At 31.1% G+C, this 25,719-nt stretch overlaps 4 protein-coding genes across 7 annotated transcripts; 3 read left to right on the top strand and 1 right to left on the bottom strand.

Moving 5' to 3' along the window:
- Positions 1-2,463: 2,463 nt before the first annotated feature.
- Positions 2,464-3,327, bottom strand: LOC127260456 (uncharacterized). The gene has a single exon (XM_051288188.1). It carries the CDS (start codon positions 3,325-3,327, stop codon positions 2,464-2,466), a length of 864 nt encoding a protein of 287 aa, XP_051144145.1.
- Positions 3,328-4,478: 1,151 nt separating this feature from the next.
- On the top strand, positions 4,479-8,280 carry LOC127260577 (structure-specific endonuclease subunit slx1). The gene is made up of 4 exons (XM_051288350.1): positions 4,479-4,805; positions 5,116-5,222; positions 6,702-6,902; positions 7,229-8,280. The coding sequence occupies exons 1-3, from the start codon at positions 4,564-4,566 to the stop codon at positions 6,890-6,892; spliced, it is 540 nt and encodes a 179-aa protein (XP_051144307.1). The 5' UTR covers positions 4,479-4,563; the 3' UTR covers positions 6,893-6,902; positions 7,229-8,280.
- A 2,730-nt stretch (positions 8,281-11,010) lies between these two features.
- LOC127261386 (serine/threonine-protein kinase-like protein At3g51990) lies at positions 11,011-12,588 on the top strand. The gene has a single exon (XM_051289721.1). The coding sequence runs from the start codon at positions 11,150-11,152 to the stop codon at positions 12,467-12,469; it is 1,320 nt and encodes a 439-aa protein (XP_051145678.1). The 5' UTR covers positions 11,011-11,149; the 3' UTR covers positions 12,470-12,588.
- A 5,454-nt stretch (positions 12,589-18,042) lies between these two features.
- Positions 18,043-21,687, top strand: LOC127261020 (zinc finger CCCH domain-containing protein 53). 4 transcript variants are annotated; one of them, XM_051289148.1, is made up of 10 exons: positions 18,043-18,201; positions 18,448-19,437; positions 19,511-19,639; positions 19,734-19,919; positions 20,001-20,101; positions 20,195-20,452; positions 20,529-20,622; positions 20,697-20,894; positions 21,085-21,150; positions 21,246-21,687. In XM_051289148.1, the coding sequence occupies exons 2-9, from the start codon at positions 18,533-18,535 to the stop codon at positions 21,116-21,118; spliced, it is 1,905 nt and encodes a 634-aa protein (XP_051145105.1). In that variant the 5' UTR covers positions 18,043-18,201; positions 18,448-18,532; the 3' UTR covers positions 21,119-21,150; positions 21,246-21,687. The 4 variants fall into 4 exon arrangements, with proteins under 4 accessions (XP_051145105.1, XP_051145106.1, XP_051145102.1 ...); XM_051289149.1 differs by having other exon boundaries at positions 19,731-19,919; positions 20,532-20,622; XM_051289145.1 differs by having other exon boundaries at positions 19,731-19,919.
- The last annotated feature ends 4,032 nt before the right edge of the window (positions 21,688-25,719 follow it).

Here is a 25,719-nt window from a genome sequence, read left to right as displayed (position 1 = left end):
GAGAAACAGTGGGTGGGTTATTTATAAGGCACCAATAACAATTACAATTACAAATAGAAATAGAAATACAAATGGCAGTGAAACGGCAAGCTTTTGCTTTTGCATGGGGGTGTTGTATGCAACTGCACTGCACTGTAATGCATGACTCTTGTTTCGCTCACTAGTTGCCACATTGAGCTTGGAGTTGGCAGCCATTGGCCGTTGGGGTCTCCGCCATGGAGCCCACTTTCCACTTTTCAGGGTTTTTCTTTTTGAAAATTTGGGGTTCGAATTTTTTAAGGATTTCTTTCTTTCTTTTCTTGTCCAGTTGCGCCGATTCTGAAATTGGTAAAAGAGGAAGGTGAAGGGGGGAATTGGGGAAGGGTCCCCGCCCGCGAGGAACCCTAATTGCAGTTGGGGGAAGGAGATGGGATGGGATGGGATGGTTTCCATTTCTGTAAAATTCTTGCCATTTTAGGAGGGGGGGGGAGATGATGGTTTGATTTTTGAATTTGTTTATTTTTCCCATGTTTTTGTTTTACGAAGATTTTGGGGATTCCTGAAGGTTCTTTTATTGTGTGTTGGAGGGAGAGAGGGGGTGGGGGATTGGTGTGGAATGACGGTCTTGCCCTTGGTAGTTAGATTTGTGTTCTATTATTACCAGCTTCTGGAACAGTCAGAATTTATGGATGCTTTTAGGATGACGTCTTCGTTTGTTTATGCAGTATTATTTTCTTCGTCTCTATAGTTTATCCCTTCGATTTAATTTGTTTATTTTTTCTATTTTAATTTATACCATATAATTTGTCCTTGAAATATATTTATGCAATTTTAATTACGCTGTAAAATTTATAAATTTTTTATTTAGTTAAATTATTTAATTATTTTTATTAATATACTTTTATATTTTATTTTTAAAATCCATTAATATTAAATATAGTTAATAAATATAAATTAATTTAACTTTTAATGTTTTATATTTAGAACTCAATGAAATACTTTTATTTTTATTTTTAAATTAAACTTTTAACATTTTACACTTTAATACTTATTTTTTTTAATAAATAAATATTTTTATCTACCTTAAAATAATTTTTTCATGAATTGAACTGTCTATGTTTTATAAAATAATATATTAATCATAAATAAATAAAATTAATTTTTTATTTAATTATATTTTATAAAATTTTATTATTATAGTAAGATAAAAGTATTGAAAATATTTAATATATTCTAAATTTCCTTTATTTATATATATATTAATTTTTATTTTAAAAATACCAATCACAGTAGGTTTGTTTATTTGTTTGTTTGGTGAATAATGTGAAGATATAGTATTTTTTGTATGAAATATATGAATTTATTTAAATAATATAAAAATAATGAATATATGAAATATATTAAACTATGCATTTTCCCAAAAAGAATACATTCTATCACTTACTTTAAAAATAATAAAATAATATAATATCTTAATAAATTATACTATTTCTATATATTCATTTATTTTTTGTACAAAATTTTATGTATATTAGTATTATATTAAATATTATATTATATAAAAGTAATGTGTAATAAATGGTAAATTATAATGATATTTTTAATCACATGTAGATAGTACAGCTATTGAATAAGAAAATAAATATATAACATAACATGAGGTGGATCAAAATAAAATAAAAAAATAAAAATGATAGTTTATTAAGGGCGGGAGAGTATTTCCTAAAATACCTTGGGTGTGTTTATTTATTGCCAAACATAAAAAAAATAATAATAAATAAATAAATACTTTATTATAAGTTGGATTATAAATATTAGTTAACGTAAAAATAATAATAATAATAATAATAATCTACCATTTGCCATGAAAATCCTTTCATGCTACAAAATTACTTAAAATGGTAGCAAACACAAACACTATGTTTCTTTAGATGGGTTTAAAAAAAAAAATAGTTTGAATTTGATATTAAAATAATGTATGATAGAGATATTTTATGAGAGAAAAAATATATATATATATATTTTTTAAAAAATATAGAGTCCAAATAATAAAAACATGAGATATTGAGCAAAAGAACCGTACCCACAGGGAATATATATATATATATGCATATATATTTGTAGCTAAAAAATATATAGTTCTAAGCAACATTAGTACAAGTGTGTGACTTGCTGCAATTGGATTCACATAATTATGATAATAATTAATTAACAACAACACATTATAAAATAAATAAAGTAAAATAAATATATATACTTAATTATATTATTACATCCATCCATCATGGTGAAGTTTAAGGCAAGCTAGACAGATACTGTACGGTGGGGCTGTCTCTCGATCATCTCTTTTACCTCAAGACAAATACATACACATATACATACATACATACATATATATATGTATGAAGAAAAAGCAATCTAGCAACGATCAATCACTAGTAATTACTAAGATTAATGAAATGACTAATTAATTATGTAATGAAATTAGTTCTTGATGTGGTCATCGGCGGAGTGTTCTTGATCCAATTGCAGAGATCTGTATTCAATTTTTTCTCGATTAGGGTAAAGCTTGAGAATGGCTAAGTAAAATAAAATGGAGGCGGCGCTAAGGACCACCAAATACAGCCCGAATTGGATGTTCACCAACGCTTTGGCGCGGTCCAGCGCGCCATCGCCGCCGCAGACGACGGCGTCGCGGCCGGGGCCGCGTTTCAAGGCGCAGCCGGCCGGAATCCACCGCGGCGTCCAGAGGACGGCGCCGATGACGACGAGCCAAACCCCCTGAAAAACGACGCTGAAAGCTCTGATAAAGGAGTTCACGAAGCTGCCGGGAAAGCCGATGGCGACGACGGTGGTGGCGGCCGAGACGGCGGCGACGGTCTGGAGGAGCCAATGGTACTGTCCCTCGATGCCCATGTGGTCGGTGGAGTGGAGGTGGAGGATCAGGAGCTGCTGCGCGAACGCCGCCGCCTGGAGGAAGTGGAGCAGCCCGTGGCTCGCCGGCGGGGGAGGGGCGCCGCCGTCGAAGACGGCGGCGAAGGCGGCGTAGACGAAGAATGAGAGGGCGATTATGGAGTGCTCGAGGTGGGGGAGGTTGCTGGAGGGGATGGTGCCGTCGGGGGAGAGGAGTTTCCGGCCGTGGAAGAGCTCCATGGAAATGAACGCCGCCGTGACGGCCATGATTAGGATGGGCTCGAGCCGCCGGAATCTTGGCGCCGGAAACCATGGAAGGATCCGGAAGGATGTTGGATTGAGGGAATGGATTTTGATGGAATTGAAAAGATGCCAAATTCCGATGAGTAAGAAAGCAAACCCTAATGCCACATGCCCTGGAGTGCCCCCAGCCATTTTGTATTGTAATTTTAGTATTGGACAGTTAATGCTGATTATATATATATATGTATGTATTTATGTATGGAAGAAGATTTAGGTTTGGTAGGGGAGGAGAAAGAGGGCCAATGATGGGGTTCCATTTCATCGTATGATATTTTAATTTGGAAAGGTAGTTGATGGCAATGATGATTCTACTTAAAGGGTTAGTTATAGTTAAGAGAATAGATTAATAATATGCGATGATGTGTGTAGGTGTAGGTGTAGAGATTTGGATCAAGAATTTTTAATGACATATGTACATGTTTAAATTTAGGGTTTAGTTAGCTAGCTAGCTAGGGCTAGTGTATATATATGTGTTTGTAATGAGAGAGAATGGATGAGGTGTTTTGACGTGGCTTTAGGTAAAGGTAGAGATCATGGAAGGCTTTGCTTGGAAGTCATTTTCAATCCATATAGAAAAAAACATATTGGTCATATGATACATATTTGGAAAGAGTCATGGGTTGACTTAATTGTGTTTTGTGGTGCATTTGGAAATGTTTTTTGGACTTTTCTTGTGGACATCGACTTTGAATGAAAGAAATTCCTTACCTTAGCTTAGCTTGCTATACCAAATTATAAATTATAGTTTTTTTTTTTTAATAACATGGAAATTTGCAGCAATGACGCGAAAATGCACATGGATAAATCTCAATCGAATCTAATATCTTGAAAATTAGACCTGAAAGCAAGTCACACTGTGTGAACCATGAGTGATAGGTGGACCTAGAAACGTCGAATTTGAATTTATAAACTCACTGTAAAAAATTCACCCCCCATATTACTACGAAACTAATTTGATCTTAGGTTTTGTTTTATAAATAAGGGACCCTTGTTTTATTTATTTATGATTTACGATATCTAATGAAATAATTGATAAAAGTACTAATTAACTATTTTAGAATTTGAACTTATAATTTTATGGTTATAAGTTAAGTTTCTTTTACTTTAATTGTGTTTAAAATTAATATTTAAAATGAAATTTTATTTTGAATAATATTTTTAATAGAAAATTTTATTAAAAATAAGCAAAATCTAATTTATTTAGAAAAAAAACAAGAAAAAAGAAAAAAAACACTCCCATCTTTCTAAACTATGTTTAATTGGTTCATATAGACTTTAAAAAATAAAAAGAAAATTTCTGGCACGGTCGAAACGCCGGAGAGCCTGCGAAGCGTGAATTGCCGACGGGAAGCTTCAACCAATTGTGACATGGAGAAGGCATTATCAAAAACCTTCAGGTCGCTCAAACCCCATTCACATTGCAATCCCAATTCACTCAAAAATTCATCGACAAAACCCCGAGAAAATTTGCCTCCAAACAAGCCTTCGTCATCCGAATCGCCTCCAGCTTCAAGAGCATCGTCCTCGAATCCCTGGGTTGTATATCTAATCCTCTCCACCAATCACCCAGTCAGAACCTATGTTGGCGTTACCAATAATTTCTCTCGCCGGTGCGTTCTCTATCTCTGCATCCATCTTCCCTAAAATTGATTGTGAGGATGTGTTGGGGATGTCTGAATTGCGTTTCGATTCAAGAGTACTTCGATTTGATTGATTGTGGCTCATAGAACATTCAAAAAAGATTTTCTCCTTAGGGAATTATTAGAATCCAAGATTCCATCTCTGATGTAATTGAGGCTGCTGCTGTTTATGTATGTATGTATGTATTTATTTGTTTATTTATTCTTTTAGGTATGATGAATATATACATATAATTTGTTGGTTTCTCCAGTTGATTGGGACTGTTATTTACTTTTGTAGATTAAAACAACACAATGGTGAAGTGAAAGGCGGTGCAAAATCATCCCGAGCAGGAAGGCCCTGGATTTGTGCTTGTCTTATTGAGGGATTCGATGATAAGAGCCATGGTAGTATTTATCCCAATTTAAAGAGCCTGCAAGTTTCTAGATACACTTGATGTTTTGATCCCATAAAATTCCTTACTCGAATTGGCATTCTTACAATGTACTCTAAAATCTGCTAAAACTAAATATGGTATGGTTCTGTCTTCATATTTTGTGAAAAATGAATAGCCCTAGTCAGTAGCACTATGCAATCTCATCTTTCTTTCTTCATTGTTTTTCTAGTGTGTAGTTTCTGTCTTCCACTGACAATCTTTGCTTTATATTTGATTGATTATGGTAAAAGAATACCGTAGTATGTTTGATTAGAAGTATTCATTCATCTGTATATGTGAATTTACACACAAAGATTAATCAGTCCTTCTAAATAAGCATACACTTAGGGAAAGGGGATAACATTTTTCAAGTACCTAATAAAAAGAATTGTGCACATTGTTCACATGAACAGTCTTATTGATTCTCTTAAACCTTTTTTCCGAATTTTGGGGTATTATAGCACGTGGTGTTACTTATTTTCTATCCATTTCTAAACATGATATCAGAGTTTTAGTTCTGTCCTGTTTGAATTCTCAATCTTCTTCTAAACAAAGCATCATAATTAAGCCCTGACTAGTGACTACACTTAAACTACATTTCCTTAAGTTCCAAACAAGCCCTGAGCTGCTGATGTGTGTCTATAGCAATTAATCTTAGGCAATGCTTCTAGAAAATAGCCCGTTAATCCACTCTGTATGCGCTCCTCTATAGTGGAGTTGAATTTGGGTTTGGTTCTTCGTGGCTGCTTTTGGGTTGTGCATTGTCCTTGATAGTTTCCCTTCAATTAATTAGCGCCTATTAAGAATGTCTGCAAGTTTAGTTAATCTATGCAAATTTAGCCCTTAGGGTAGTCTTGTCTGAGTTTTTACTTTTAGTATCGTCTTCTGTCTAAATTTTATTGCATTAGTGCATAGTCATGTGTAAGTACTGTGTCTACGAGTGGGAAATCAAATGGCCGATATAATGTTCATACTTTGTACCAAGTAGGCAAGTATGCCTATTTAGGCAAGTCACACTTGTGGTTTTATTACAAAGTACAGCAACTATTTTGGGATTACAATACTTGTGGCAAGTGCTCCTATAAGATCGGAAAACCTAATTATGCCTCTAACAAAATTTTACGGATGAGATATGTCTGGTAGTCATGGTCTATGTGCTCAAAACTCATCATAAGAAGATGATTATGGCTTGATATTTTTTATCAAGTCGGACACCAAGTATATCTTCAATGATTGATTTAATTGTGACTTAACAAGAATTGCCTTGATTGAAATTTATTCAAGTTATTCTTGTTTGTGCTATAAATATGCATTTATTTTCATTACAAAGGATGTTAATCCACTCATTTTTTTGCTATTTTCTAACCAAGCAATATGATATAGTTATGTGTTAAAATTCCATATGATCATTGTCTCATATATCTTAACATGAAGCTTTACATTTTATTAGCTTACTCATTTGAAGCAAAATGGAAGATCTCTTCTAGAAAATTATCGCAAAAAAGAAGCGGCACGAATCAGGAGCAAACAGAAAATCCACCTCTCTTGCTATTACGGCGCAGATATGCTTCTCTAAACAAAGTCAAGTGCTCGAATGATTGTAACCATTTGGAAGTCAACTGGTGTGTGGATCCTCTATGATCAATCAACTGTAAGTTTGAATTGATTCCCCCTTAAATTTCTACATTTATGTTTTTTCTTTTTTCATATCATATTTCAGCTGTTCATACATGGCTAGGGATGATGAAGCTTCTGTTGAACAAGCACATATCCGTTCATCATTTTATTAATATATTATGCTCTCTTGCTTCATTCTTGATCATGAATTCTCATTTCTGTAGCCTTCAATGAGCTTTTTGTCGAAGATTTTTCTAAATAGTATAAATCAATTTGTACTAAAGTAGGTTTGGCCTTACATTCGATGTCTATTATTTTTCTTTCCAAGCTCTCACTACTACTACTAATACTACACAACAGGTAATTTGCCCGCTGGCGATTGTTGTCTCGGAAATGTTTGGAACAGGAGAGCTTGGAAAATTCAGCAACTCTCTACCAATTTTTTGTGATCAACTTCTGTATTTGCTGTTGTGATTGTAATTATTGAGCAATGTGGCTTCAATCCTCCATATGATCAGCATTTTTTGTTCCGAAGGCATCCAAGAACATCGAAGATTGTGTGGTGCTGAAACAATAAAGACTCGGGAGGTGAAATACTCTTTCGTCTTGTTGTTTATTAATTTTTATAAAAAAATCACGATAATTCGGTAGTAAAGAAACTAGATCTCCGATAAAGGTTTTAAAAAAAAAAAAAAAAATCAGGTATCAATTTTTGTTGTCTTCTATTCATCGTATTATCCATATGCATCGTATGGTATGATTAACATTTGATTGGTTTATTGGGATCTCATACATCTCCCTGAGTAATATTCTATTATTAGAGGAATTCATTGGAAACTTTTATCAGTAAAAATCAATTAATCAAGATTTTATTTTGTTTAATCTTAAACTTCACTGGACTGACTTATAATTGAAGATAAAAGCTGCCAAATCATTTAAATTATGTTTTAAGAATTGTATAATGACTCAGTTGAATATCTAAGTGACATTTGCTATTTCTTTAACTCAAAGATAACTAACAAAAATGCAGTGATTTTTCACGAATTAAACGACCAATAGAAGAACAAGCAAAATGTATATAATTGACTCTAAAAGCAGATAATATCCACACAAAAAAATAGAAAAATCAAAATAAAAATAAAAAAATAAAAATGTATATATATTGATATTAATATTTATTGTAGCATATGATAACTTGACGCGCAGGGAATCTCCATTGGGCCCAAAATTGAAAGATAAGTAAGTTATTGTCTCATCCTATTATTCATTGCATGTGACAATTTTTGACTTATTATATTTTGGTCTCATTATTTTCACTAATTCGGTCTCAGTCCATCTTTTGTTTTTCCGCAGGCACCAATGCCAATTGCCAAGTATGTGAAGCAAATTACAGTTACATATATTGTGGAGTACTTATCTTGATGTTTAAATATATTTTTAATTAATCTTTTTTTGAAGGAGAAATGTATTTTAATTGCAATATAATATTTTAAAAATAATAATTGATTGTTAAATTATTTAAAAGCGTTAAACTCAATTTGTTTGTCTTTGCATTTGTGTTTTATGTTTAAATAATAATTGATTGTTAAATTATTTAAGTAAAAATTATGAGAATTATATAATTTTAAAAAAATAAAAGACAATCTAGTACTATACAATGAACAAGAAGACTAACATATCTTGACTTGATTAATATTGAGAATTAGGAAATTTTCCTTAAAAAATTTGTAGAATTAAGAAAATTATTGCACTTGTAATTTAAGTCATCGTTGAAGAAGACTTCCAAATTCAAGCATCATGTCATGCATGCATCAATTCACCCAAGGAAGACTTGTGACTTTTAATTTTTGGCAGCTAATTCTCATTATATTAGAGAACTCGACTTCGATCAAACGGAGAAAAAAAAAAAAAAAAAAAAAACTAGTTTGTTCTTTTGAAATTTGATTATTATAATTTTTTAATTGTGCAATCACTAAAGAAAATATTATATCTAAGTTATTAAAACTAAAGTTCAAAACCAAGTTTTAAATGAATACATCTATTTTGAGTTTGGAGTTTAATTAAAAAAAAAAAAAATTAGAATAGTAAAAAGATAAATAAATATTTAATGTAATATCTTATTTTTTAAAAATAAATATTTAATAGTGTAATACTTTTTTTTAAGATGAAAGATAAATAATGCAAAATATGATTTTATTTTTTTTTCAAAAAATCTATACAACTGAAGCTGATATCCAATATGCTCACCCTAATAAAAATGAGCCAACTTACAACATAAGTTTTTCTCTAAGGGGTTTTTCTTTTTAATGTTTATTTTTTATTTTAATATTTTGAGGTGAAAATAATTGTTATATCTAATATTATCTACTAATAAAATTTATATATATATATATATATATAAACTATGGAACGTGACATTTCTTATCCATTAATCTAACTAGCTAAAGTTGGGTGGCTTTGGCAAGCCCAAAAAGAGCAAATTCTTATCTTCATAGTAATGATCTTCAACTTCTTTTATGTAACTACCAAATACCCTAAATATATATATATATATACACACATTATATATATTGGCTTTCACTCTACAGCAGCACTGCTGCTGCATCTATATGTATGTATCATCTTATATATTGAAGTGAACTGGGGATGTATATATATATATATATACCAACTTTAATACATTATTTTTTTTCTTTTTTTTTTTTTGGGTGTATTCATTCTTTAATTGTGTTTGATTGATTGTTTTGTTTGCTGAAAGATGAAGAAGAGTGCAGCAGCAATAAACCAATTGCTGCAGCTGGGTAGGAGATCAGGACCACTATGTATATATATATATATATATACATACTATGGGCTGTCTGTCTGTGTCTCTATGTCCATGGCTTCAAAATCATTCCTTCAATTCTATTCAATTCCTTCTTTCCAAGAAAACAGAATGTCACCAAATTAAAACCCTTGTCTTCTACCTATACATACATTTGCATCTTCAATTTTTTATTTTTTAAAATAAAAATAAAAATATTCCCGAGCCCGTATAGATGACAAATTAGGGTTTGGTTAATTGTGTGTTCTTTAATTTGTTCATCTTCTTCTTCTTTTCTCTTTTTTTTTTTTAATATTTTTAATTTCTATAATCATGACTTGGAGAAGCCTTATTGTTGAAATCCCTTCGATACTTAGGAGCCTGAAATCCTTATGTAAGAATATATAATAATAATATAATTAAGATGAAAAAAAATATATATATATAATAAAGATGAAATAGCAGCACCCGAATGGCAGGTAATCTGAGTCGTCCAGGCCATCCCTTACGGGACATTGTTGGTTGGGGAACATATATATCAACATGAAATTGAATAAAAGTCTCCAATGGGACCCCAATTAAATATATTTGTTAGTGTGAAGTTTGTTATATATATGAATTGCCATGTTGAATTAATATCACCACATTATTAGTATAGATCCTAAATAAATTTCTTAGCTAACTCCATTTCTCCAAATCCCACCATTCTTTATCCTATTATTATTATTAGCTTTAGATTTTTTCGAGACTTCAATATTGATTAGTAAAATAATTTTTTTTACAAAAAATACAAACTTGAACATATAGTTTAGTAGTTTTAAATATTCATGACATTTTTTTATTTTTATTTTTTCAGAAAGTTGTTATTATTATTATTATTATATGAGATTGGATCATGCATTGATTTGGAAATGTAGTTTTAATTAGTAACTAATTGGTTTTTGTAATCTAAGAGTGATTAGACAAGCAATAGTATTCAAGATTTTGTGATATGAAAAATTATGCTGAACCATGTTGATTGTACTCGCATATTCATTAACATATAAAATATATTAAACCAATAATGCAAAATCTATAGAATAATCGAATTCAACTGTAGATCATATGTTAATTTTAAAATTGCATTATAAAAAAATAATAATAATAAAAAAAAAAATGATGGTTTGAAAATATATAAATATATGCAAATACCTCCAAAGGGACAAAAAAACAAAAAGGGTTGCGTATGAGTAGTTGGTTTTATTTCCTACCATACTTTTCTTACGTTAAATTAGTATGTAAGTATATTTTACGTTTCAATATATATATATATATTGTCGTCTGTAATATCCATCCATATTCTTCTTATACACATATACATATATAATTCCTATTCTCACTCAGTGGCCATCGAACTTCTTCAACCCACACACAGCTCATCTTCATCTTCATCTTCCCTAATTCCCCTGCAATAAATAAATATATATATATATATAATTATGCCGAAATTGGGGATGGGTTACCTCTCCTGCACGGCGGAATCATCTATGGCGACTTTGAACTCCGACGACAAACCCACCGGCATTAAAATCGAGGAATTCAAGTACCAAGATCTGGAGCTCGCCACCAACAACTTCTCCGACGCCAAGCTCCTCGGCCGAGGCAGCCATGGCCTCGTCTACAAAGCCGTCCTCACCACCGGCCGCCGCGTCGCCGTCAAGAAGCCCTCCTCCGCCGTCCCCGACGAAGTCGACAACGAGATCGACATCCTCTCCTCCCTCCGGAGCCCCGCCCTCGTCAATCTCCTCGGATTCGCCGCCGCCGGCCGCAACCGCCGCCTCCTCGTCGTCGAATTCATGAGCAACGGCACCCTCTACGACGTCCTCCACTCCGCATCCCGCCGGCCGCCGCGGTGGCGGCGCCGGATCAGATTCGCCCTCCAAATCGCCACCGCGATCGACACCCTCCATTCCCAATCCCCGCCGGTGATCCACCGCGACATCAAATCCGCCAACGTCCTCATCGACCGGAATTTCAATGCCCGCCTCGGCGACTTCGGCCTGGCCCTCCGCTGCGCCGACGCCGACGCCGCCCGTCTGCGGTCGACGCCGCCGGCCGGAACGATGGGCTACTTAGACCCCTGTTACGTCACCCCTGACCTCCTCAGCACGAAAGCTGACGTCTTCAGCTTCGGAATTCTTCTGCTCGAAATTATCACAGGCCGGAAAGCCATCGATTTGAGCCACTCGCCGGCGTCCGTCGTCGATTGGGCGATCCCACTGATCCGGCGCCGGAAAATGCTCTCTCTCTACGATCCTCGGACTCCGCCGCCCAACGACGCCCTGGTGAGGAAAACTCTGGCGGTGCTGGCGGCGAAGTGCGTCCGTTCTTGCCGGGAACGGCGGCCGTCGATGAAGGAAGTGACGGCGTGCCTTGCGGAGCTGAGTAAGCTGGTCCCGGTCCAGTCCTGGACCGGGTTGGGGGTTAATCCGTGCTTGACCGCGGAGACGGCGGTTCGGGCCGTTGGACAAAACGGGCCGGGTTCGAAGAATGGGAATATTGCAAAGACTGGTAGACTGTTATCGAGTTCACAAAGAATGGATTTAAATTTTGGGAGCAATTTAATGGAATTGATGGCCGGGCCTAACGGCGAATCGAGCTTCCGTTTACACGATCACGGCGATCAACGGCGGCCGGAGTTCGGAAAATTGACGGCGGCCGTTAATTTCGAAAGGTGTAGAGCTTTCGATACGAATAAGGTTGTTAGAAAAGATGGGAAAATTAGAGCCGATTCTAAGAAGAGAAATACTAAGAAATAATGTTCATTGTTTCTTTAACACAGTCTTGATTAATCTGAAAAAAAATAAATAAATAAATATATTTTTAATATATATACTTTTTAATAAATAATAAAAAAAAATTGAGGAAAAGGAAAAATTGTGCGTAAAGAGCCCAAATTAATATTTGGGTTGACTGCTGTATTTCTTCTCCAATCAAGAGCAGTAATATATATATAATGCATTGGGCTTGAACTGATCCATTAATGTGGGTTTGGGTTGAATATATACATAAAAGCCCAAATAAAGCCCAATTCCTAAACCCATCGCCTCATCTAATGACTACGCAAATTTAATTTTAAAACATAGTTAGTTTAATTAATTAATATATATTGAATTAGATAAATCAAGCTATAAGATTTCTCTAAAAATGTAGGGTGTCTTTAAATATTTAAATTTTGGATTAATTTAACAAAAAAAAAAATGTAACTTTTGATGCGAAAAGATCAATTTATCTCTAAACATAGACCATTACAGTGGAATGTTTGCCACACCATTTTTATATTCAATATTAATTTATTAAACATAATTCTATCAATTTTAATTTATTTTTTTAAAAAAATAATAATAAAAGAAATTCTATTACTAATTACCCCCTATTAATATATCCATATGCATGTGCCATGCACGTGCTTTACCCTTTTGGTTGCAATCAGCATCAACACTTTCTCGTATCGGTAAGCATTTTGTAGCGCTGAAATGGTCACGTGACAATGCTTCACCTTCTACTTGCTATTCTTCAATTATTTATTTCAACGTAAAAATAATAAAATAAAAATATATATATTCAAATGAATATATTTTATATTTTATTAAAAACACAACCCATTCGTGTACTAATTGAATCACATTTGATTAACCAAAAAGCACGTGCACAGCACGTGCATTGGAGCAGTCCCGATGGTGGTCAACAACATAACATACCATAACATAGAAATGTAAAAGATTCTCACCAAAATATAAATAAAACTCATTTGGATAAAGGTTTTGAATGGACTCCACGAGGGTTCAATTTTGCATATAATAAAAAATTAATATTTAATATGAAATTTTGTTAATAATATATATAATTTTTTTAAAAATATATATAATAACACTACGAGGGTGTTCATTTAAATACTTTTATAATATTTTTATTGTTCATCAATTTTTTTTAAAATATATTAATTCATACAATCATTTTTCACTTTTTATATTATACTAAAAATTAATTTTTTATTCAAAATATCAATCACAAAAATATCTATTTATATCACATTATACAACTGATCAAATTTAAAATTATTATTATTAAAATTTCAAACCAAAATCTAAACTCTCAAACAAATACACAATACAAAAGTAACAAAAATATTGATTTAAATGAAAAGTTTTGAAAAAATTTAAAACAATAAATATTTAATATTTCCTCCTTCAATTCAATTTGTTCAATTATTTTATTTTATTTTATTTGTAATAGATTAAAAAATAATATTTTATTAGTAAATAAAATTATACAAATGTTTGATATTTTACTTTTTGAAAATACAAATAAAATGATAAAAATAATACAATTGAGAGAGGAAGAGTATAATATTTTTGTAAAATTAAGTAAATATGTTTTAATAAAATTATTATTAATAAATAATATTTCGTTCCTTATGTTTATGTTTACCTGGTTAAGCATGAAATTAAACTATAATATTATAAAAATAAAGAAAGTTAAAAGATGAAATTATGTATCATAAAAAGTTATTAAAATTTAAATAAATAAGTAATAATAATAATAATTTAATTTTTTAAAAATAAAAATAATTAAATTTATAAATGAATAAAAAGAACTACTATGAAAATTTTAAAAATAAATAAATAAGATAGTGTAAACAGAACCTAAATAAATACTCCATACAAGTGGAGGGGGGAGAGAATTAAATGAAAAGATGGTTCAGTCTATGCCATTCTCACAGTCACGTCCCCACACTTGTCTGAAACAAAAAGCTGAAAAGACAAGAATACCCTCACCTGGATTCATTCGAATGGACTCACGTGCTGCTGTGAAATTATAACGACTGTGTTTAATCCAAATGGACTGAATTTTTTAGATCCATTTGTGTGTTTGTTTTGGGGATTGGATTTGATTTACCCTATTTATCCACTTTTTTTTTAAAAAAAATATTAAATTAAATATTTATTTTTTATTTTTTATATTATACTAAAAATTAATTTTACATTCAAAAAATTACATCAACACCTATTTATATAACATCATACAACTATTCAAATTCAAAATTTTTACTATTCAAATCTCAAAATCCAAACCCCTAAACAAACACGCCCATGCAAGGTGTGCTTGCTCACTTTGTCTTTACATGTAATATGTTGATTTTGATTTTGAATTTTAATTTTAAATAATAAAATTTTGAATTGAAATTATTATTTGATGTAATATAATTATTTATTAATATGATATTTTAAATATAAAGTTAAAATTTTATGTAATATAATGAATAAATAGTAGATGTTTGATTTGATATTTTTTAAGAGAAAAAATAAAAATAAAAATAATAAAATCAGGGTAAAAATTTTACAACTAAACCCTCAGGGAGAAAAAAAAAAAGAATAATAAAATTATGGTAAAATTTATATTATATACTCTCTCCCTTACAACTGAGGTGGCTTTAGAATTTTGATTAGTAGAAATATATAAAATAAATTTAACATTTTTTGTATTTTAGTTTATATACTATAAATTAATTGTATAGGTAATTATATGTTTTTAATTTAAATATGTTTGGATACTAGAGTAGAATTATTTTTTCTAAACTAATAAATGAATATATTTTAGTGAGACGAACGAAAGTGATAAAAATGATACTTTAAATTAGGAAAGTACAAGACAAATATTAAGTATAAAAAATCATATTAATAATAAATTAATATTTTTTATTAAATTATGATAAAATACTTGTCATCTAAAAAACGTAAAGCAAACATACACCATTAAAACATGACTGTTTGTTTTTTTAATGAAATATAAATATTATATTTTTATTAAAAACAATTCAATTTGAATGGCTAAAAAAATTTGTTTAGAATTAAAAAAATAATATATTATACACATTTATTTTTTTTATATTATTTATATAATTTTACATATTTTACCTAAAAACAAACAAATAAAATAAATTTTGTTCAAACAATTTCATTAAGCAAACACACCCCAAATGTTGCTTATTAAAATTTATTTTAATAAAATATATAGCCAAAATAGTTCATAATTATGTATAAATGGGTGTACTTTTTTAAATTTTTAAATAAAAAATAATACTCATTTCACTGCAAACTATATATATTTAATGGATTAGAGAGTAATAATATTTTATTAGTCCATGAAAATATATAAAATAATTTTAATATTTTTTTATTTAAGTGTACAAAAAATAACTATTTTTGTAAAATTTTTGAGTATTTTTATATTTATATAAACTTATTTTTACTGTAATTAAAAATAAATATTTTTAATATACGAACACGAATAATAAATTGAGTTTTGACGAAAGGAAAGTATTACTCAACATGCAATACATTAACTATTTTTATAAAAACAAATTATTTTAAAATAATATTTGAATTAGAATTCAAATAAAAAATTTAATTTTGAACCAAAATCAAACAAAACCAAGAATATTGAAATAAAATGAATTGCTCTATTCTTATGGTTTCAAATTCTATTTTATTTTTTTTGTATTATCGACTGACTTATGATGTTGATCAATGATATATTAACTTTAACTTAAAAATAACACTAAAAAGGAAAAACACGTGGGCCGACTCATATTTTCCACAAATATTGATTTTATCCAAATCAAAAACAAGAAACCACATGGAGTGGGGCAGAAAAGTCATTTCCACGCTGACAGTAATATAATATTAACAGTAAAACAGAGTGGGAGGGGATCAAGATGAGAGTTAGTGGAACTCTGTCAGTCAATGTATTTATATACTCGTTTCGTCCATATCCATATATCCATTTGTATTATACATAATATTTTAAAAATATTAATATTATATTAAAATTAAATAAAAAGAATAAATTAATCCTATTAGTTTGTATAATATAAAAATAATAACATTTATATAATATATTGTAAATTAGTTGAATATTTTTAATATTAAATAGATAAAAAAATAAATATTTTACTATGTAACAGACCAAAATAAAAAAATATATAAATTATTAAAAAAACGAAGAAAATAAATAAATAAATAAATAAATACTCTTTTCACTGCCCTTTTATATCACATTATTCCGATATCAAACATTTATAAACAATTGAGTATTTTTCTCGTCTCAAGTATTTTTTTATTATTTTATTTTATTAAAAAATATTATATTTTTATTTTAATAAAAATAATTATATATTAATATCAAATATCATAAAATTTTATATAAATTACATATATATTATTATATATATAATTATTTTATACAGGTAAAAATATCAAAACATATTATATATTTTTATCCGCCAATAAAATACTATTCTTCTTGTTCTAATTAAAAGTAATTTTTTACCATTTTGATTTATCTCATTCAAAAGTAATTTTTATAGTAGAAATAATTATACATTAATACCAAAATATTTGTATTTTTTATTTAAATTACAAATATATTATTATAAATATAATTATTGTTTATATAAAATCAAAGAACAAAAAATATTAAAATCTCATACATATTTTCACTAATTAATAAACTATTATTATGTCTTTATATATATTATAAAACTCCATATGACTCATTTCAAATAGAATAGAAAAATTATTACTCTGTTTTTTAATTTACTAGAAAATTTGTAGGTGCATTAAAAAATGACGGTATGAATAATATTTTAATATAAAAATAAGATATATATAAAATATTTTTTTATTAATTAAATTTAAAATTATTTTTTATTATCATAATAAATATTTTTATTTTATTTTTTATTAAAAAAATTACTTTTATATTTTTTATTATGAAAAAGTATTTTTAATTATTCTTTTAAAATTTGTGTTCGATCAAATAAAATAAATTTATATGACAGATAATAATATATTATGAAAATTTATTGAAAAATTAAAACATATATTACTAAATAATAATTTATCTATTGAATAAAATTATTTCATATAAATAACTTTAAAAATAAAAGTACTCTTACATATTTTTTTGCCGGAAGATTTTTTGTAACTCAGCCTTGAGACACACCTCTCGTTTCATTTATTTCACTGCCCCCACACTTCACCATTTCCCCCTTTTTCACTTTTTCTTTTGATAATAATAATAATAACAAAAAAATTTTTGAAAAAGTTTTCAAATTCTTGGAAGGTCCTGGAAATCAACGCCAGGATGAACTGCAACGGCGACAGTGTTGACCGTACAGAAAGAACAGTGTGGGCTCATTTTATGGGGTGTTGAGATCCTGGGACCTCCCAAGAACGAGACTCCCATCTGGTGTTGCTGTCAGATTAGTGCAAAATTCTGGAGGGCACAGTGGCAGCTGCGTCGAAACAAGGTGCTGGTTTGGCTTTTGTGGCATCCCTTCCATTGCTAGCAAACATATATTCAAACTTGAAAGAAAATTAGCAGAAAATATTGGAGAGAGAGAGAGAGAGAGAGAGTAAATGAAGAACTGATATGGGCTTGCCTTCTTCAGACAGAAAGTGATGGAGGATTGAAAGGGTGTTTCATGGTATGAGTTTGGTTTATGTTCTTTAAAAAAAAGAAAAGAAAAACAAAAATTTTAAGAAAGGGGAGAAAAATCTTGGTGGGAGGAGAAAATTAAAAAAAAGATGGCACCTTTTGGAAGGTGGTGTTTTTCTGAAAGTTAGAAATGAACAAATTCAACCACCATCTTCAACTTAGCTTTAGCTTTTCATAGAGCTTTCCGCAATCTTTTTCTTTCCCTTTGAGTTTATGTTCATGGAGTTTTTTGCAGAGTCAAGGATGGAGGTGAACTTGGGGTGCTAACAAGTGGTGTGTGCAGAAACAACAAAGTGTTGGAATCTCTACTTTTTTGAAGTATGGATGCTTATGAAGCAACGAAGACAGTCTTCCAAAGAATCCAAACTTTGGACCCTCAAAATGCTGCAAAAATCATGGGGCTTCTGCTCATTCAAGATCATGGTGAGAAGGAAATGATCCGTTTGGCTTTCGGCCCTGAATCTCTCCTCCACTCTGTGATTTTGAAAGCCAAGAAGGAGCTTAGTTTAGCTCAGCCAAACACGCCCTCCCCCCCCACCCCACCTTTCCCCAACCCTTCCCTTTCCAGGCAGAACTCATGTCCTTCTTCAGCTCCTCAGAGGTTGAATTTGAATCTGAGTCTGAATCTCCCCTCCCCACTCGGAATCAACGCGCCGCCGTCGTGGACGAACTCCGGCGGGAGCTTTTCCGACGATTTAATGATGGGGCTGGGTGGGTACAGCAGCTGCAGCACGAGCTCCAACTCTACTATGAACTCTGCAGCTGCCCCTTTTTATGGGACCTCAGAAATTGACCTAATTGATGAGCTTAATCTCCAAGATCAGCTCTCTTTCCTCAACGACGGCTCGCCGGGACAAATTGGGGGGAAAAGTTGTGATTTTTACTACCAAGATTTGGCCCTGAGCCCCAACGGCAACGCCCCTTGCTATCCTCCCTGGGGTGGCCTCGCCGGCGGCCACCGGAGAAGCCACTCCGTTAGTGATATGTATGTAAGAGGCTCAGACGACGTCGCCGGCGGCGGGCTCGGATGGAAGCCGTGCTTGTTCTACGCTAGAGGCTACTGCAAGAACGGCTCCAGCTGCCGCTTCCTCCACGGCGGCGCCGACGACGCGATGATGGAGCCGCCGCCGGAGCTGCTTCTCAGATCAAAGCCGCAGCAGCTGTTGTCTTCTTCCCCCAGCTTCTCTTACTCCCCAAAATGCATCAGCTTGCTCGATACCTCCAGGTATTTTATTTTATTTTTATTTTCATTTTTAATTTCTTGGGCAAATTCGATTGATTTGAAAATATCTGTTCAGGGCTTTGATGATGGGCGATGGAATGCACAAATTCGGGAGATTCGGGCTCAATCCAGGATCGAGGCAGATATACTTGACATTCCCTGCAGACAGCACGTTTAAGGAAGAAGATGTGTCGAATTATTTCAGGTGCACAGACAGCCTCAATCATTCATTTCATGATCATCACCTCTGTAATAACAAAGACTGAAACTTTTGTACATGGTGTTCCATAATGAAGCAGCAATTTTGGACCCGTTCAGGACGTGAGGATCCCGTATCAGCAGAAAAGGATGTTCGGCTTTGTCACATTCGAATTTCCGGAGACCGTTAAGCTCATCCTCGCCAAAGGCAACCCGCATTTCGTCTGCGATGCTCGTGTCCTCGTTAAGCCTTATAAGGAAAAGGGCAAGATCCCCGACAAACATAGGTCGTCAATGGAATCGATAATCCCTGACAAGCATGAATATATCGATCGATTTCTTAATATATCAAGCAATCTCTTTTGCAGGAAACAGCAACAACAAATTGAAAGAGGCGAATTCGCAGGACTAAGTAGTAGCCCAAACCATTCGGAGCTGGAGTCGAAAGATCTTCAAGATTTCCAGCTCGGTAAGCAGGTGACCTATGTATCAAAAAGTTTAAGCTTTTAGTTGAAACGGTCATCTAATAACAGTGTCTGGATGAATTGTTGATATCTGGAAGGTGCTAGAATGTTCTACGGCGCGCACGACGATTTGTGGAGGAGGAAGTTAGAGGAGGCCGCGGATTTGCACCAGACAATTGAGCTTCAGAACCGTCGATTTATGGGCCTACAGCTGCTCGACGTCAAGCGTAAAACCCACCAATGCCCGCTTTCCGGCAGCCCCGTCGCCGCCTCGCCATCGCCGGTTTATTCTCCGACCAGCTTCTTCAACTTCAATGTCATGTCCAGCAATCAGAGCAGCCCCGAAGCTAGACAAGGTTCTTGATCTTCAAAGTTTCGGCTTTTTTCGATTCAGTTTTCTTTCGTAGATTGATCTAGTTCATTTTGTTGCAGCAGATGGAGACGAAGCACCCCACAATGCAGTCGAAAAAGAAAAGGAAGAAATCAAATTCGCCAAAGATGACGGCTGTCCAAACGAATCCGGAAGGTAATAACCGATGAATTAGTCGATTTTCATCATAGTCTTTCTTCGTCTGAATCCGATTCATTAAATCCCTGCAGCTTCGATCACAACCTTCCGGACAGCCCCTTCGCCTCCCGCGACTCCGCCGGAGGCTTCTCTGCCACCGAGACAGAAAAGTGCGGCGCAATTTCCGATCCCTTATCGAGGAACGGATTGATCACCGGAACGGCGTTCCCTACAACTTCCGTCGTCGACGTGTCGCCGCCGTTCAAAACGTGTTACTTCCATGTGCCTAGGTTAGCCAGACAAGACACACACAATTTGCAACTAATTAACAACAATGTCGTTAATTATATAAATGTCTTAACCTAGTTTTCATCGCCCATATATTATTATTGCTTCCTAATTTGGGGCAAAATAATAAATAATCTGAACTGAATTATACTACACAATGATTTGATTACGATGTGTACAAAAATTAAACAGGTTTGCTTCCGGTCGCGAGACCGTTGGGATGTAGCTGTAGAATTATTGTCACCCCCAGAAACGAAGGTAACCAAAACTTCCATAAATTATCAAAAAACCCTATTCCCAATTACAGAAAAATTCCATTTTCGACATAACAAGATTGGTTAAAATCTTAACAGGCTAAAGATATATATCCATAAAACATTGAGCACCGCCATTGCCGCCGCCGCCGCCGCCGCCACCATCGCCGCCGCAGCAACGGCGGCTACTAATACTAAAGTAAAAAAGAAAAAGGAGGCCATCCATTTTTCTCTTAATTATTTTTCTCAATAAATATATATATATGTATGTATCTATGTATGTATAATTTGCAGTGTGTAGTCAGTCTCGGACCACAGACAGGGAAAGAAGAAACGAAGACAAATATGAATGAATAGGGACAAAAGATCAAACATGTTCAGTGCATTGTAATTTTCTTTTCGTATTTTCTCTCAATTATATTATCTCACCTCATTATCAGATCTCAGTGACGACGACGATGGCTTCTGTAATGTGTATAGAAATCAAGAATACTTGTGTAATCAATCCATCACTAATATTAATTTGTATTATTATTGTTAATTATATGCTAATTATTAGTTATTTCTATTTTGTTACATCTTTAATTTGGTTTAGGGGAAGATATTTTTATTTTTTTGATATGATGATGGGTTTGGGTTGTCGTTTAGCTGCAGGGATTTGATGTGATGCATTAATGGCGAGAAAGGGGGGGTGGACCCCATGTCTGAAAAATAAAATTAAAATGCACATGGAGTGATATAGAGTTGGGTGGCTGACAGTGCAGATGGGCCCCACTCTAGTGTAGTACCTGGTAGTAGACTAGTAGTGTTTTTATTTAGTGGTGATGGGATCTGTGGGTCCATTGCACCAACGCCCATGTGATTGCGCTTCTTTCTGCTGCCTTTTGTTTCTCACAGACACTCATCACTGGTGACACTTCCCGTAAATATGATTAAACAAATTTATTTATTTTTTTAAGTTCATTTCACTCTTATGATTTTTTAATGGAGAGATTTAAATAGTAAAAATTTAAATTAATATAAAATATAATATAATATGTATATATATTAATATAATATTTTGAATATAAATTTTAATTTTTATATAATATAATAAATAAAAAATTCAAATAATTAATTTAATATTTTTTCAAAAAATTGTTAGTGAAATCAATAAGTAAACACATCGTTACTTTTTCATTTTATTTTAGTACTTGTTCGTTCAACTAAATAAAATTATATACTCTTTTTGTCCCGCAAAAAGGCTGGAGTTTGCTTTTTACACGTAAATTTTTTAATATTAATATTATATTGGATTATAGTAAAAAGGATAAAAATACCCCTAATATAAAAATAATGATATTTGTGTAATATATTGTAAGTTGAAAAAGTATTTATTATGTGAAGTATGTAGTATAATTACTAAATTAGAAAATGGTAACCTTTGTTTTGAAACGGACGAAAATGAAAAATAGTAACCTTTCAATGGGAGAGAGGTAGTATTTATTTTTTATATAAAATTAATAAAATAAAGATATATATAAAAACGTGAAATATTTTAAAAACACTTATTTAATAATTTATGAGTGATATAAAGTAATACTAATAATAATTTGATATCTATACTATAAAATATACTCTATATATTTTTAAAAAATGAAAAACAAATAATAAATACTAAATAAATAACTAAAAGACAAAAAGATTTTAGTTGATTGTAATTGAATTTAATTTTTTTTAATATACACTTAAATATAATAATTTATAAACAAACAATCCCCTAATAAGTGTGTGCATTTAGATGCAAGCTCAAACCACTAGCTGAAATTATAATAATTTTATTGTGGAATAACTACCAATATTGGGTTATTGTTTGAAATTAATTGGAATAAAATATTAGATTTATTTTTAAATAATATTTTTATTTAATATTTTGTAAAAGAAAATAATTTTTTCTTTTATCATTGATATTTATACTTACTTGACAAAATACAAATTGTCAGGAAAATAAGTAAAAACAAAAAAATTTATTATATAAAAAAATAGATTTTTTTTTTCGTATCAAAATAATAGTAGTATTTTAGATTTATACGAGAATTAAAAAATAATAATATTATATTAATAATTAATGTAAAAGTATTTTTAAAATATCAAAATATTTTTTAATTATTGTGAAAAAAGTAGAGTTAAATTTGTAAAAAAGTGGAGGATTATTTATTAAAAAAAATTGAAACAAACTATTGTTATAAGACAATGAAAATAAAAAATAAAATTATTTTTTTTAGGCAGAGACAATAGTATTTTTTTTATACAACAAGAAAATAAAATGCCACATAAGTATTTCATAGGAAATAAGTACTCACTCCGTCCCAAACATCCTGCAACATTTTTTTTTTGTCCCAAACTTACTGCAATATTTTCAAATTTAGAAATAATTAATAATATTTTTATATATATATATTAATATACACTTCACTTTATCCAATCACATCACTCAAATAAAAAAAACAGATAATTATTTCTCTCTCCAATCATATCACTTAATATCCAAATTATTTCAAATTATCATACTTAATACTCTCCACCTAAATTTTCTTGCCGAACACAAATATTGCCCAGTGTTTGGGACTGAGAAAATACTACTATTCAATTAATATGATTATATATTTATTTATTTATTTAGCCTTTAAAAAGAAAATGTATATATAAATTTTCTCTAAGGGTGTGTTTGTTTGGGGGTTTGGATTTTGGATTGGGATTTGAATAGTAAAAATTTTGAATTTGAATAGTTGTATGATGTGATATAAATAGGATTTGATGTGATGTTTTGAATGTAAAATTGATTTTTAGTATAATATAAAAAATGAAAAATAGGTGTTTGATTTGATATTTTTGGGGGAAAAAAATTGGATGAATAGTGAAAATCCTCCAAAATCCTTCAAACAAACACACCCTAAAAGCATTACGTTAAGTTACTATGCAAATACACAAACTAAATGCACAACATAAATGGTTTCTGATATCTTAGGTTATTTTTATTTTCTTTTTTAAAGTCATTCAAGTTTCTTATTTATTTTTTGGCAATATAATTAAGTCAAATTTAGAAGCACTGTTTCCCTATCAATTTCTAAGCATTTGGACAATTCATTAAACTATACACTTCATTAGTTTCAATACAATAGTATTGTTTATCATTTTTGTCCGTTCTAAAACAATAATCTCATTTTCATAAATAACCATATCAATATAAAATTACCTTTATTTTTTCATTATTATTACACAATTGTCACTACTTTTTATACTAATAAGCTCACAAGGGTAAAAAAGTCTTTTATACATACATTTCACCTACTATCAATATAATATTAAGATTTCTTAAATCTCGTGTCAAACACAACTCAGACTATAATTTTGAGACGAATGGAGTAATATTGTTTTAAAAAAATAAATATACAATTAGTATGCAAAGTATAAAATTAAATACAAAATGAACAATCCTTGCCATTTGTAATTGTGTGTTGAGTTTATAATAATACCAGTTTTGAAATATAACTAAAATCAGTCCAAAATGATTCAGGTGATTTTGACTGGTCAAATATGGTGCAAATTGCAGAATGGGGCTTCAAGTTCCAGTAAATTGCAATTTATGCATTAATTAGAGAAATCAAAGCAGGACAGTACAGTCTGGCAAAAGTAGATTTGGAGGGGCCCGCATTGATTTTGCTTTTGTAATTGTAGGGCTTCCAAAATTCGAGGATCTTTTTATTTGGCCTGTGTTATTATTGCTCTAATTTTTAAAATTTTTAAAATTAAAATTATATAGAAGGAAAAAAAATATATTTTTTTGTGGATATAGCAAAATATGTGCTCATTAAATATGATTAATAACAATAATTTGTTCACAGTCCGATCTCTTTTTGTTTTATTTGAATTTTGTTTTTATTCTTTATTATCTTAAATTTAAAATACATGATTGTTTTTTTATATAAAAAATACTATACTTAACTGCTATTTAAACTATAAATGAAAAAAATTCAAAAATTTGATCCAAAATTCAACACAAAAAATCATACTTGTACCTTAAAAAATAGATTAAAAAATTTGACTGCAACCCATAAAGTTCGGGTTGTACCCGATTTATTATAATTGATTTTTAAAATTTAAAATATTTATATGTACATTAACTAACAAAATAATAAATATTCAACATGGTCAGTCTTGATTATGGAAGATTTCAACACGTGATTTTATATAGCTCATAACTAGAAGTTTATTTAAATATCATCACGTCATATTTTTTTAATATTTTATAAATATCAAATAAATATATAATAACTTTTATTTGTATTGAGTTTTGAGCAATCGTTCCTCTCACCACAGCCATATAATTTACCTAACATATATTATTATCAATTTCAACACAAAAATAATATTAATGTTTCATCTGTCACATATGGTTTGACTAACGTGACTTATCTATCGAATCTAGTTTGCAGGATATTAGATTGGATCAGAGATTCACTCAATAAACATTTTTGAGTAGCTGCCGCGGATTTCCACATAATTAAAAAAAAAAAAAAAAGTTTACTGATTT

The sequence above is a fragment of the Andrographis paniculata genome, unplaced genomic scaffold, assembly GCF_009805555.1.
Source record: "Andrographis paniculata isolate CXL003 unplaced genomic scaffold, ASM980555v1 Contig62END, whole genome shotgun sequence".
NCBI classification, from domain to species: Eukaryota; Viridiplantae; Streptophyta; class Magnoliopsida; order Lamiales; family Acanthaceae; genus Andrographis; species Andrographis paniculata.
This window is presented reverse-complemented; position numbering and strand designations above follow the sequence as displayed.

Bases quoted from the DNA above. Each gene is read 5' to 3' on its own strand.
- LOC127260456 (XM_051288188.1), bottom strand. From the start codon at position 3,327: ATGGCTGGGGGCACTCCAGGGCATGTGGCATTAGGGTTTGCTTTCTTA.
- LOC127260577 (XM_051288350.1), top strand. From the start codon at position 4,564: ATGGAGAAGGCATTATCAAAAACCTTCAGGTCGCTCAAACCCCATTCA. The intron at 4,806-5,115 runs GTGCGTTCTCTA...TTACTTTTGTAG, and splicing joins ACCAATAATTTCTCTCGCCG to ATTAAAACAACACAATGGTG. The intron at 5,223-6,701 runs GTAGTATTTATC...ACATTTTATTAG, and splicing joins ATTCGATGATAAGAGCCATG to CTTACTCATTTGAAGCAAAA.
- LOC127261386 (XM_051289721.1), top strand. From the start codon at position 11,150: ATGCCGAAATTGGGGATGGGTTACCTCTCCTGCACGGCGGAATCATCT.
- LOC127261020 (XM_051289145.1), top strand. From the start codon at position 18,533: ATGGATGCTTATGAAGCAACGAAGACAGTCTTCCAAAGAATCCAAACT. The intron at 19,920-20,000 runs GTCGTCAATGGA...TCTCTTTTGCAG, and splicing joins AAGATCCCCGACAAACATAG to GAAACAGCAACAACAAATTG. The intron at 20,102-20,194 runs GTAAGCAGGTGA...GATATCTGGAAG, and splicing joins TCTTCAAGATTTCCAGCTCG to GTGCTAGAATGTTCTACGGC.